The sequence below is a fragment of the Charadrius vociferus genome, unplaced genomic scaffold (genome assembly GCF_000708025.1).
Source record: "Charadrius vociferus isolate BGI_N301 unplaced genomic scaffold, ASM70802v2 scaffold609, whole genome shotgun sequence".
NCBI lineage: Eukaryota > Metazoa > Chordata > Aves > Charadriiformes > Charadriidae > Charadrius > Charadrius vociferus.
In genome coordinates this window covers 371,915-386,582 of record NW_009649993.1, presented here as the reverse complement: position 1 = coordinate 386,582, position 14,668 = coordinate 371,915, and the positions used below count along the sequence as shown (strand labels likewise).

Genomic DNA, 14,668 nt, shown 5'->3' with positions numbered 1-14,668 from the left:
CTGGAAAAGACTTGTCAGCAGCTCTCAAAAATGGGCTACTTGTCACTTTAATTAAAAACCAAACTCTAAGCTTTGATAAAAAGGTATTCAACTAAAGCAGATGATTGCAAATATTGCCAATTTAGACAATTCAGGCAGGAGGGTGACTTGGGTGAAGCTGCTTAAAATAAAGCTGACAGTCTTGTTATTTGAAGGGGTGTTACTTTACTTGCGGTGTTAAAAGTCCACAGCTGCTGTTAGATGACTACACTAAAACAAGTAGACAAAATGGTCCCCACTCCTCAAGTCATTTGCATCTCTTCATGTTGCAAGAAACTTTCCTTTTTGGAAACAGTTTGTAAAGCTCTTACACAGATACCTGTAAACTTAGATTAACCTATTGCAAAGTGTCGCACAGTATAACCATCTGAAGAGTGTAGCTCAAGAAAATATACCAACTTAGAGAATGAAAACATAGCAACTTAGAGAATGTCCGAAAACATAAAACAAGCATTCCCCTCATGTATCACCAAATGGAAGAAGTTGACTGCAATTGATAGAAGGTCTCCCTGGCCTAAGACTGGATTAGATCTCACACTCTCTGAACCTCTATTTTTTGTCTAAATACGGTAACGTCTCATGCATATTGTAAAACATTTCACATGTTTTGTGATGGACTTAAAAGAGCCAGAACTAACACAAAGGTAAAGAATGCAATCTCCATACATGGCTGGCTTAACACCTGTTCTGTTATTGCTCTATTTTAGCATTCTTTTATGATACCTAATCTTTATTCTGTTAAGAAAATAAATGAACAGAAGAGTGAAAATAATTATAGATAAGGTCAATGCATTATTTTCTGCAACTTCCTATAATTTTAGTAAGTAACTTTTGTTTATTAATTAGAATACTAACATGGTTGGTAAAATCTATTTCGATTACAGATTTCTTTGTAACCTTCAGACAAAATATCTAGGCAGCATCTGTTTACACAGGAAAATATATGCTGTTCTGGCACTAATACAATAGAAAAAAGGAAGACAATGTGTTGGGTAATAAGCATCCAGCACTTGATTCTAACAACATAAGCAAAGCTGCTCTACATTCCAAGGACTGTGTTTAGATAGAATAAGAATTACATTCTTTACTTGTGAACTGTATCAAAACTTCATAAAAATTAATCCTTGACACAAAGATATACTTTCATCTTTAAAACTGACAAGCTCTTAGAGCTCTTGATTGTTCTAAATATAAATAAGCACACGCAGTTGTCATACCTTCACATCAGTGCCATCTGTAGGCATGAATTCCTCATAAATATAGGAGCCTGTTTTTCTCACACTGCTTTCAGGCGAATAAACACTGCTTCTGCTGCCAATCTGAAAGGAATATTTTTCTATTAATAAACTCATAGGCTACTGCTTGAGAAACTTTAAAACTCCTTAAAATAACACACTGGTACTGAGAAAACACTTCCTGTACCAAAGGAAGCAAGTAGGTTTTGATCGTTCCCAAAAGATTTTTATAAGATTCTAAAAGTGCACCTAATAGTGTATGCTTCTTTTACCTATAAGAATCTGTAGCGGCTGACAATCTACTGCAAGGAACAAGGGTCTTTATTCCATCTACATGTTCTCCTGAAATTAATTTCTGCAATCTGTCACTACTCCTACACAAGCAGGACATGACAAAACAGGTCCCAGCTAACATACGGATAGGACAGAATTACTGAGCAATTCTGTTAGACTTCTGCAACTTTTCAGTAGCTTTAGTACAACAACCTCACCTTTCGGAAGAGCCTCTGCCTTCCACCCCCAGCAGATGTTGGATAATAAATGTAAACATTGTGGTCCTCAGCACTAACTGGCTTTTCTACAAAAGGCTTTTGGAAAATTTCTCCATTCACTTCCACGTGATCTTCTCCTTCAATCAAGTTGCATTCTGAAGAAACAGTGTGAACAACAGAGATGTAATAATACAATCAAGGAACAAAATTATTAGAGATTCAGGTAATTTTGCACATTGAAACAAAAAGATTATGTTACATTTTTGGTTCACTGCTTTGTTACTGACTTCACAAAGAGTTAATGATCATGTGCTGAACATGTCTGCTGTACCACGTCTATGTTATGTTACTTAATACCATGTTCCAGGATTTCTCTTGATTCCCTCAGTGTCAGACAGGAAATTGCCTCCTACAGATACATAAGCTTGCATGGGTTATATGTTTCTGGAAATGTTTCAAGGACAGAGGGTAGGGCTGTTTGTCTCTTTCTTCAGTGCCTTTTTCTGAAGTATCAGAGGAATGGCAAATGGAATGAACATGGTGTGGTGCCAGATGCAATAGTATTTTAACAGGCTGAGAACTGTCTCATATTGTTTACTGATGCACCTTGCACAGATGATTAGGTTCTCTGGAACCAGGGATCAGGAATGTCTTCACTACTGGCTGGCTGCTTGCAGCAGCTTTTATTTGACTTTTGTAGGATAAGTGAGTCCTTTGCCCCCTTGATTACGCAGATGTATTAACCTAAAATTCCCTACCTACACCACAGTAATACTTCAATTTTCTTTATTCTTTCTTATCTCTTACTCCTGTGTTTTGACCTGTTGTTGCAATCTCCTACTGTTGCTGTAAGTTTTCATTTTAGTAGAAAAAGCTGTGAAGTTTGTTTTCAGGTACAGAAAAAAATATTTCCAATTTATATTCAGAGTATATCATCTGCAGATCTGTCTGGACTAGATTTCCCTTACACAGCTGCTTGTACTCAGAAAGGAAAGTATTCAAGAGCCTGACTTCTGTCAATATTCATTTCCTAAGTAAAATTACTAATTATTGTAGGTAATGTAACATGAATTCTGCTCTCTTTGGTGACATATTAGAATCTCAGTTTGAGTTTGGAGGCCCTTATATTCTAGTTGTTCTATCATGGCTGTAAAAGGACTGGGACCCCAGGCTTCAGAAACATGCTTTTCAAATGCATACCTGTACTGCCTTTGGCTGGGATGGAGTCAGTTTTCTTCACAGCAGCGGGTATGGTGCTATGTTTTGAAATTGTGACCCAAACAGTCTTGATGTTTTAGTTATTGCTGAACAGTGCTTATGCAGCCTCAAGACAGGGGTTAATCCACACCAATACTTTAAGTACTGGAGGAGAAATCAACCTCTACACAAATGAAATAATCGTCTAGCAAGTGAAATTTAGTTTTCCGCTATGTATGTACTGTTCTCCAGTGGAAATAAAGAGATGCCAATGGTTGATACTTTAGTCATCATTTTTTACCTTGGGGATTGTTTGGATCACGGTTCAGAACTGCATAGCGAGGAAGTAAAATGCCTTCAGCTTTAAGAATACCATATACTTCTCTCCTAGAAGAAAAGAACAAAAGTTGCACAGTAAGACAGCAAATTCTGCTAGTATTTGTATTTTACAGTCCATAACAAAGGAGATTTTTTTTTTTACATCACACAGGATAAGATTACATATAGAATACTCATTAATATAATGCTTTAGAGGTCATTGACACAGCTGTACCTTTCCAGTGATCTCATCAATATCAGCAAAAATGTAATTTCCTATGTCAGTCCTGTCCTCTCCACTCTATCAGTGCAAAAGCAATTTACATAGAACAATCCTCTTGTTAAAGGAGATTATTAATATGAAGGGTTGAAAAAGTTTATACAGGACAGCAACTGGAGGCATCCAAAACAGCAAGTCTGCTCACTGTTCAGAAGGCTCCAATGTTGATGCATTTTGCTCACAATTGTTTTGTTAATATGTTATGCATGATTGCAGCTCCAGAAGAAAATTCACTTTGAATAACCACACAATCTTCAAATACCAACAAGTTCTGTTAAATATCCACTTAACAGAAAAAAGACCTTCAGTAAGTCACGTGAATTCTACAATTATAGGAGGTTGTACTGTTGCTATACATACCTATGCTATACAAATTTTCAGAGTTTAAACTTTTTTATTTGCTAAGCTTTAGACACATGTATCACCAAATTTCTACCTTGGTAAATCTTCAGGCGTATCAATATAAAAGCAGTAAAAGAAAACACACACCTAAAGACATATCCCAGAAAACTATGCATACATTAACAAAGCATAGCATTCACTGTAATTTTATTTAGACTACTGTATAATACACTGGAACTGTTGCTATGCAATAACACAATTATCACAGTCTCTGACTTAAACGTAGTTTGCTGTTTACAGGTAATTAGTGTTACTTACCTGTCTTGTATGTGATACTGCATATTCAAGTCATTGATTATGAATGGATTCCTGAGTTTTGCATAGGCAACTGCTTTGTCCAGTGGAAATCCTAAAATATTTATTAAGGCAAATAAATTAAAACTACAAGACACAACACCAGTAAATAGTTTGGAACATTCATACTCAAGGTTTAGAATACAACCAGAGATATGGCTTAAGTGGGAGGATGCTCCCTCAACTATAGACACACACAACATCAGCTTAAGACGATCACGCAACTACAGCCTAATTTCAGTACAGGCTGCCAAAATTAGTGGTCCTGTCTCCAACTCCCTCCTCCTGACTCCACATGCCCTCCACTTCCATAGGGCCAGAACAAACGCTTTTATTGCCCCTGCCTGAAAATACGATTTTTAACTTCAGCCTGCTCATCTTTGGTCCACTGCCAGGCCCACAAAAGAACCTATATATTAGAAGAGGTACATGAACAAGTGGCAAGAGACCCGACACTCCCATTAAGAAAGTAGCATGTCTTCACAGTTATTGGACCAAGTAAGTATTAGATCACCATTTCCACTGGCTCCACAAATATTTACCAATGAAATAGCTATTTTAAATACCATGTCAGACAGGACTTTCTCAAGCAATGAAAACAGTATAATTTAAAAAGCTTGTATTTTAATAGTCAGATTTATTATATTAGATAAGACAAATGAATCACTTCCTAGGAAAATCCAATAAAACAACAAGACCAAAAAAAAGACAAACTGGTTAAAGTATCTAGATGTCAAAAATATTTATGGTATTACTAGATGATTTACCTTTAGAATGAAAAGAAATGAGACAGTCACATAAAGGCCAGTTTTCTACTGGCTCATTCAAAATAACATCTTCTTCAAATATTACCACAGTTATGTACTTAAACATGGAGAGGCGTTCAAGAATTTCTTTCATTGGTTTAGACTTGGATTTCTTAGCCATTGAACAAATCCCAACTGCAATTTGTCTTTCTGGTGGCTGAAGAAGGGGGGGGAAAAGCAATTATTATTTTTATGTTTTCTCAGAATACAACAGGGTTTTAGCAGCACAATATTAGAGTAAATACTTCCTGTTAAAATTCATGTACTACCTTTAATTTAACGTTTAATCAGGTAAATTACTAGCAGGTAACAAAATGCAGTATGACAGCATGCTGCACTGCATCCTTACTAAAAACGCCTCAAAAAAATGAAACTGTTCAATAGCTCTACACTCCTTTTTGTGAGTATCATATCAGGAACAAATATACAGGATCAAATCTATGTCAGAAATACCAAATCTGAATTATGTCATACTTATGGCTTATTCTGAAATTAACTAGCAATCAGTTTTCAAACTATTTAATTTTTCTACATCTACTTAGTAGTCACAAGGCTTATCATCTTATTACCTAATATTACAAGTGAATTCTGAAAAGGAAAACTAGTAAACCAGAAAGTGCTATTCTAGATTTCTGAGCTGTTTTGTGCATAGACGGTTTCACTTTTCTTCTGCATACTCTATATGTTCTTTCATCTTACAAGCCTTTAAAAATTTGTTTCCCCAGTGGTATTCCTAAGTGGAACCAACAGCCAACCAAGTCCTCTGTTTAAAAAGAAACAAAAAAACCCCAAACCCAGAACAAGCCTCTATTTCAACTTGTTGTTCTTTTAAAAGATAGCCAACTACCTTCCCTTGCTAAAATACACTGACTGAACTGAGCTGAGCTGCTAATTTTGCACCAGTTTTCTGCATTTCAAGTTACTTTTAGTAATAGCAAAGTGTTTTATTAACACTTCCTTGCACTTAAATTTCTCAGACATACATGCAATCACTAAAAATTTAATCTGGCTATTCCCTAAAGTGAAATGTTACAGACTAAAAGAACAGCAAAATACAGCTAAAACATTACATAACATGGCGATTCATGCATATCAAAATTAAGACTTTGTCTTAAACAGCCTAAAAATTGGTAAACATGCTGAAATCCAATTCAGAACACTCTGCAAGCATAATAAACTAAGGCATAACTTAAGATTAATCTTAAAATGTGCTTTCTATACACCAAGACAAGGAAAAAGAATGAAAACATATGGTATCTTAATGAAAACAACAGTAAGATGAAAAAAGAAATGTTTAGTCTGTTCAAACTGAAAAATCAAAAGTTAACTCTGCAGCCGTTGATAACGCATACAAAGAAAAAGTCTCAATCATTTTTTGCTACTAATTATCTAAATAAATAAAATGAAGGCTTATGCCATCACAGTCCCAAAATCTACACCAAGCCTGCAAAGCTGGCACATCAACCTCAGCTGCCGTGAAAGTCTGCATTAAGGTCAAGCACACCAACTTCAAAGTTCAAAGTATACTTATTTTTCAAGCGTGCTGCATTTCCAAACATAACTGACAGATCATTATCTGGCTATGAACAATTTCCCAATTCAGAACACCATTTCAGTATTAGAATTCTGTGATCTAATGCCATTTCAAAGTAAAATAATGCTAAAGAACATACAGAATACCAGACACATGCCCCTACAGAACATACAGAGTCATACTCTTCCTCCTCTTCTTCCCCATGGTCATAGAAGTGTTCATAATCTGTAGATCGGGTTGAATCCAGTAATTCTTCTCCATCTTCTCCACCCACGAAGAATCTAGGAGGATCACTCTCTGTTGCGCTAACAGACATGGTTACAAGATCTATAGAGATCTTATGTAGAAACTGCAGCCGCTTTGGCAGCTGAGATACTGGGCATGTTTCCCGCTGACTCGGGAACACAAAAGTCCCCCACTCTTTGATGTTGCTTGTGCGGTGTTGCCACTGTGCTGACGTAGTCTGCCAGACACTGTTTAACTGGTATCATCTGCTTATTATTGGTTTGAGTTGCTGCTCCAAGAAACCCACGATAGGCTACTGCATCCCTGAGATGACACAACAACGTTTCAACCTAAAAGAAATGCCCAAAAAAACAAACAAAAAGAAGAAAAAATACATTTGATAAAGGCACATAAAAATAAACCCTTCTCATTTAGAAAAAGTGTTTGGACATTTACATACCTCTGAGCAAAACCTCAGAAATAAAAACTGTGCACGCTAAATGCAGTCTACACTTTCAGATGTATGTTTAGAGCAGGGAGAATAATGTCAAGATACTTTCAAACTACTGACACAGACATTTTATAAATAGATAACAAAACTCACGAAAGTAAAAACTGTCAAACGCATTTGTTTTTCATAACTTAAGAAAGAAAAAGTGCAGAGTGTATCTTTTATATGAAAAATAAAACAACAGAAATCTTCTCTGATATTTGCAATATTTAACTCAGCATCCCTGTTGTCATTTGTTTTTTCCCCAAAAGTTTCCTCATCAAATGTCAATGGCAAACAGACAAAAATGCTAATGGAAACTATAAAGCCACCATTAGGACTATTCTTAAATGGAAACCTATTCTTTCAAAAACTGAGTGAATCTTCAGTGTGAAAGCAGAATGTATGTGCCAGCTTGATGTTTGCTCATTTCCAACAAAGCATTGCTTTATTTTCACACTGAAAAAATGAGTATTTGCAGAGATGTACACTAACACTGCCTTCTGTCAAAAGTACTTCTAAGCACTAATGTACTTCACTAATGTGAACACATATCGTACCCTTTTAACCAGTCATGTGAAAATAAAAACTTGGCCAAATAACTTGTATGCAGAAACAGAGACTCAGAGCTCAGTCTTCTGCTATTTTAACTAGGTAGCTGTTCTTGCTGTAAGTTGTGCACGGCTTTATACCATTAATGATAACCCATTATTACCACTTCAAAAATTAATAAGCAGTTATTGTTTAGAAGGTGATCTGATCAAACGCTGTAGGTTGTTTATTAGTCAGATCATTACGTAAGTGCCATTCAAAAACGACGTCTCAGCAGAACTGAATTTGTCTTTAAATATCTGTCAAAATGACTTTGGCTGTTCTATGAACGAAGTGAAGCAATAGTAAATTCCCAATGGTGATCAACCATTCAGCTTCCTGTGAAAAAGAATGGTAAACAGAGCAAAAGTTACCCAGAACAAATCTGTCCTAAGTCAGGGAGCAATAGGTTAAGTGTGGGTAAACAATACAGTTGTTCCAGACCCAGAAACTGAAGTCCAAACAACAGACACATAAAGATGCTGGAGTGACAGCAGGGGATTAAAATGATTCATTTCTTAAACGCATTTGTTATGCATCTGCTCTGCTTCGATTCCACTAATAAAAAACTACTTTCCCTTAGAATGTGAAAATGCATACATTTGTCCTCCAAGCAACAAGAACAAAATGAAACTTCAAGCACTTAATTCATCTTGCTCCCATGAGAGTTAGAAAATAGGTACCGAGATAAATCAATCCTGTTTATGAAAGGGTGAAGAAAGAGAGTTTTCCAAATCCTATTTCTAGCAAACTTCAGAAAGGCAGAGGCTATTGCCAAAATACACTGGCAACTCATAGAGAATTTTGAAATAGTATTAAAAACAAACAAAAAAACACAACCCAAAACTGGTAAAGCCTGAAAATGAAGTTTAACAGTTCCTCTTGCATCAGCTTCCCCTCCTACTACCCAGATTCTGTAAATTGGAAACAAGTGTCCTAACAGCTTTTTAAAACCGAAGGTTTTCTTGTAAAAAAGGGAAAAGCAACCACTTGAAGCAGATAATCAGGTGACAAAAAACAGGTTTCTTAAGCTTTCTTTCCCCTACCTATTCCTGTAGTGCATTTGTGGGAGCAGCTGAAGTTGTGAAGTTCGTGTGCAGTTAATGAGTAGTTATTTCATGAGGATCTCTGGCACTACCCCAGGATCTCTAACCCAAAGTGATTACTTTTCAAAGCAAGTAGAAACCACACAAATAAAAACCGGAGGGAAAGCACAACACACTTGTCTACAAATGACTACAATGTCTAAAAAGATCTAACCTGACAAGATTAATTCCCTAACAAACCTCTCTGAAGCTTACTGTTTTTTTACCTTCCTAACTCAAGAATCTGGACAGTGCTGGAGTTATTGGTGGCAAGCAGAACCTTCAAGTGAAGCTTCACTCATGGAAAACAGACTTTGAACAGTCACATAGTCTGCTTGGAGTTAACAGATTGTCTGCAAGATTTAGTATGTTGTTCACCTGTTTGAAAGTGGATGAATTACTAGATTGCCACTGCATGCTATTGTCACTGGGCCCCAGAGTTTCCGGATAGTTTGTAAAAATAAAGCCAAAGAGACAGGTTTGAGAAAAGATCCTGACAATTTTCAGGCTTGTAGACTACTGCAGGGACTCACGGAATTGCATATAAATAGGCATTCTCGCCGCTGATAGTTACCAGCTTATCTCCCAGCCATTAGGTGCCGTAAACTACTGTCATGAGCATAAATTGAGTCAGAATATAATGAATAAATTATTTATTTTTTAGAATAAATGCTTTCAGAGATGGGAATTCAAATTCTTTTCCTCCAAATGCTTTGGCTACTATAAAAAATGAAGAATCCCCTTCTTTCTTGTGGTGTGTGAAATAAAAAGAGTCCAAGAAAAGAGCCATGGAAAGAGAAATACGAGAGGAAGTGCCTGTAACTATAGTGAACAACTCGCACAAGTGTCCTAAGAACATCTACAGTTATTTGATGTAAAAAATGCAGTAAGACTGTGCTTGAATAAAAACGTGGTTCTCAAGTTGTACACCAAGGAGAAATAATAAATGGCAGAGCAAGAAGATGGAACTGTGTTCCCACCCCAGAAGCACTGTCAACGGTGATGGGAGAAACTTTTAACACACGGTGCCCTATGCAGAATTCCATCTCGCTGCCCCTGGAGCAGGGAAGAGTCTTTCCAGTACCATTTTATTGTATTAAGAAGGGAGCAGCAGCAGCTATATAGGGGCTGAGATGCTCTATGTTAGATCCTCTAGTATTTGGTGCATGCGCATAAGCCCCATCAGACAGTGAAGATTAGAAGATTACATGTATGCCTCGACCATGGAAGACTGCAATCTAAGCAAGACAAAACCCAAAGCTGTGCATTGGAATATACACTAATCCATTTCCAAAGAGATAGCATCAAGAATATCCAGGCAACTATCTCCTACCGTGCAATGACCTTTCCAGGTAAAATTAATTAGACTATGTTCCCTTCAAACCTCAGCTGTTACACAAGGCTGCTGTTTTAAAGCTTACAGATAAAAAAAATCTCAGCTAATTTTGAAAAACATGATTTAACTAACAGTGTTGTTTCTTAAAAGAACTTCCAATCAAACGTATGGCCTGTTCATTCCACCTGTCCTAAAACTTTCTACTCATAACCACCACATGATATGTAAAAATAAATTAAAAAAATTTAAAAGAAAACAGTAAATCTGCTAATTTTACATTCTCATCTTAAAATACACTAACCTCAGTTCTTCCCTACTAAGCTAGACAGCACTAAAATGGCACACTGCAAAGAAGAAGTAAAAATGCTTAAGTTTAGCCGATATTATTATCACTGACTAGTGGAAGGTATACAAAATAACATTCTAAATATATAAAATGACACATAGACAACATTAAAATACAAATAGGGCTGTATTTGAACCACAGATTTTGGTAGCCTGCTAAAGACTCCAGGTCCCATGTTCACTCGAGCAGCGCACTATAGACTTTTTTTTTTCCTAACAGAACACTTCTACCCTTCCATAAGTGGATTCTAAAAGAGTAACACAAAACATAGTCCTCACTAAGTGTTAACAGATATTCCCACAAACAGTCTTCCTCCAGTCCCCATTCCACATGTTTCAGCAGCTCAGGAATCCAACCCTGGTGTTACCCATATTTACTTAGACCATAAAGATTAGCATTACAGTAACTGTCAGCAACAAATCAGCTCAACATAGCAGCAGTGGTCTGAACAGTCATATAAGAAGGACTCAAAGTTTTAACAGCCATGTTCCAAATACTAATAAAACCAAATATACAACTCCTGTATAAACAGAAGCATTTCAGCAGGTTTTCTTCTGTGTCCCTACAGCTATCAGAAGAACAAATATACACTGCCTCTACGCACTCTAATGGAAACTAATGGAACAAAACTAGAGTAAAAATGCTTCTCATCTGTTATCTCAAGAAAAAAAACAACATATCATACATTAAATACCTATAAAACATTTCTGAATCACGAACCACTCAGGAAAACAACTTTTGGGAATGCCAATATAACAAAATAACTACAAACTACTTTGTGACATTTACATTGTGGAATTTAATAAACCGCTAACTGTACAAGAAGCTTTAGTGGTGCTTATCGGTTACATGATTCTGTCCATCTACGTACATAACAATAGGAGAGCAGCCCACTCCCCTGCACCCTCCCTCCATATTGCTCCTTTTAAAGTTTCAGTTCTTACTGCCGTAGGCATATTCAAACTGCTTCCAGTACCAGCTTCCTCCAATTCAAATTAAGTAGTTAAAACCCAAATGATTTTAACAGCAATTTTTCAGGAAGTGTCCCAGTGAGATGACTTTTAAAAAGCTTTCAACATCTTCCTGGTACAACTGCTATACCTAACATTTCCATTAACAGTGCATTTGACAGCAAAAGGTTTGCCTCGCTCCCGCAGAGGCATTTTACCTGTTTTAAAATTCCAATTCTGCAACACAATTTACGGTGTAACGACCCACCAAAGACAGCCAGTTTGCTGGGCTGCTGGTGGAGCAGAAAGTACAGGGAGAAGGCAAGGGGGAAGCAGAGAGGAGATGGAAGAAGAAAAGACACCAGCAGAGTCTGAACTCAGAGAGCTGACAGCAGTGACTGTGATCCCCAGTGCTCTGTGTGGAGCTGTAACAGCTTTCTAGAGATGATTCAAAGAAATTTGGTAATACTTCAGATTTAAATGCAAGACTCTAGAACTAGAACAAGGCCCATGCTCAAGAACAGCATTTCCTGAGGTCTGACAGATGACCAGGAAGAGAAAGGAGACAGGACAGGCAGAAGGCAAAAAAAGTGGGAAAGGACGTCAAGACACAGAAGCTGCTGAAGACAACACTGTGAAAAAAACATAAACGATTTGTTTATTGCTGTGCCTTACACAGCAAAACATACATATGCTCCCCAATTTAAATATTCAATGTCTACTGTGTCATGTACTCAGTAACACAAAACATTAATATTTACACACAGACCTTGTTCTGTTCTACCACACATCCTGTGAGGTGGTGAGTAGCAGCTGTCAGCCCATTACCAATATAGACTAAATCTAAAAAAAGATGTAGAGCAGCTCTATCCCAATATCCCTCAACCACAAAGAATATTACCGGTTTAGCCCGATAATGCTTTGTACATAACAACAAAAAACAAACGAAAACCAAACCAAACCAAACTAACCGAAACAACAATCACAGAAAATTCAAAGGGATAAACAGGTTTCCAGTAATTGCTAGAATTTACAAGGTCCAGTGGTGTAACAGGCTGATTAAGAAACATGAAACTGAGAAAAGCCTTTAGCTATCCTCATCAAATACAAACTCCAGCCTGAAGAAGTTTAGCACCATCTTCTGTAACTCTGCCTAATAACACAAAGCAAGGAATTTTGCTGATATACGACAGAACAGACAAGAAATAGGCTAAAAAAAGGTAGCAAAGGAAAAAGATGTAACTATAAAGGTTACACTACACAGCATTACAGGAACTAAGTCACGTGCTGTGATCATGCATTAAACTAACATCAAGCCCTAGATTTCACAACAGGCTAGCATCTTTCCCAACCATAAGTAACCTACACATCAATACAAGCTTTTCCAAAGTTTCTTTTTCATTCTGTATTTTCACAGAAACCAGATGCAAGATTTAGTCTGGTCTCCCCCAGCCAAATCAAGATAGGTAATCTGCAAAGCATCAGAAGACCGCTGCACATTCCCCTCTCCGCTGGCAGTGTGTCATAGGCAAAAAGTGGTAGGCACCCACACAGGGATTCAATAAAATAAAAACAACCCTCTTCTCTCCTTCTACTCCATTCAAAAGCAGCTGACTTCATCCACTCCAGCCAGGAGGCTGCAACCCACTCACTCTCCTCCCAGACTCCCCCAGGACTCCACCACAACTCGCTCCACTGCAGTCCAGCACAGGGACAGCCACACCTTTACTACCTTCCTCTCCCCACACCAAGAACCCCGCACCTTTTTCTCCCACCTAGACACCCAGTCCAATGTGTCACCACTACCAGTTCTACCTGCTAGTCCCCATCTCCTTCATTGCAGGCAATGAGGTAGGGCAGTCTCCAAAATCTGTCAGGAAGCAAGGACGTGATAAGAACCTCCCAAAAGAGAAGATGAAAAGTAGCCTTTATTTGTTGCTTTTAGCCAGCCACTTGGTTGTGCCTACGAGCCAAGCACAGCCCTCAGATTGTCAGATGAAGAGCCATAATCTATGCTAAATGACAACTGTGAACATGCTAAGTTCCTTCTGCTTGCAGAAAGACTGCAAATATTTTGCACAGTGTTCCAAAAGCATTACTATCTAGTACTTTATGCATTACTCCACCAGAAAAATTATAGTAGCTCCCATTCCAAGAGACTTCAGTTTCACTCTACTGAGACCTGAAGAAACATTCTGAAGAATGAAGAGGAGCCATGAGTCTTCCTTGCCAGGTGAGTCCTTGTATTGGGTTTACGTGGCCAGGCTTTGGTAGCAGGGGGGCTGCAGGGGTTGCTTCTGTGAGAAGACACCAGAAGCTGCCCCCATGTTGGACAGAGCCAGTTTCACCCAGCTCCAAGATGCTGACCAAAGCTGAACACATCAGCGATGCTGGTGGTGCTTCTGCAATAATGTATTTAAGAAAGGGTAAAAGACACTGCATAGCAGCTGAGATAGAGGAGTGAGAACATGTTAGAGAAACAACCCAGCAGACACCAAGGTCAGTGAAGGAGGTGCTCCATGTGCCAGAGATTACCCAGCAATCAATGGAGAAGATCACGATGAAGTAGGAGCTGGCAGGAGCTGCAGCCTGTGGTGAGTACCCCATGCAGGCGCAGGACCTGTGACCCCATGAGGGACCCACGCTGGAAGAGTCTGTTCCTGAAGGAATGCACCCCATGGAAAGGACCCACGCTGGAGCAGCTAATGAAGAACCGCCTGTAGTGGTATCAATGCAAGACTCCCATTCTTGTGACCTGGTTAGTAGAGAGGGAGGTGCTGATCTCTTCTCCCTAGGACCCACCAATAAGACATCTGGGAACAGTTCAAAGTGGCCCCAGGGGAACTTCAGACTTGACATTAGGAAACATTTCTTTACCAACAGGGTGGTCAAACACTGGAACAGTCTTCCTAGAGAGGTGGTCGATGCCCAAGCCTGTCAGTGTTTAAGAGGCATTTGGACAACGCCCTTAATAACATGCTTTAATTTTTGGTCAGCCCTGAATTGGTCAGGCAGTTGGACTATATTGTTGTAGGTCCCGTCCAACTGG

General features: G+C 38.2%; 1 protein-coding gene across 2 annotated transcripts in view; it reads right to left on the bottom strand.

Moving 5' to 3' along the window:
- Positions 1-7,173, bottom strand: part of PPIP5K2 (diphosphoinositol pentakisphosphate kinase 2) — a 41,917-nt gene extending 34,744 nt beyond the window's left edge. For both annotated transcript variants that reach the window (XM_009891669.1, XM_009891667.1), the window contains exons 1-6: positions 6,769-7,173; positions 5,024-5,219; positions 4,221-4,311; positions 3,264-3,349; positions 1,766-1,920; positions 1,257-1,358 (exon numbers count right to left, since the gene is read on the bottom strand). In XM_009891669.1, coding sequence (XP_009889971.1) covers positions 1,257-1,358; positions 1,766-1,920; positions 3,264-3,349; positions 4,221-4,311; positions 5,024-5,219; positions 6,769-6,912 — 774 coding nt within the window. In that variant the 5' untranslated portion in view covers positions 6,913-7,173. The remainder of the gene's footprint in view (positions 1-1,256; positions 1,359-1,765; positions 1,921-3,263; positions 3,350-4,220; positions 4,312-5,023; positions 5,220-6,768) is intronic.
- Between the last annotated feature and the right edge of the window lie 7,495 nt (positions 7,174-14,668).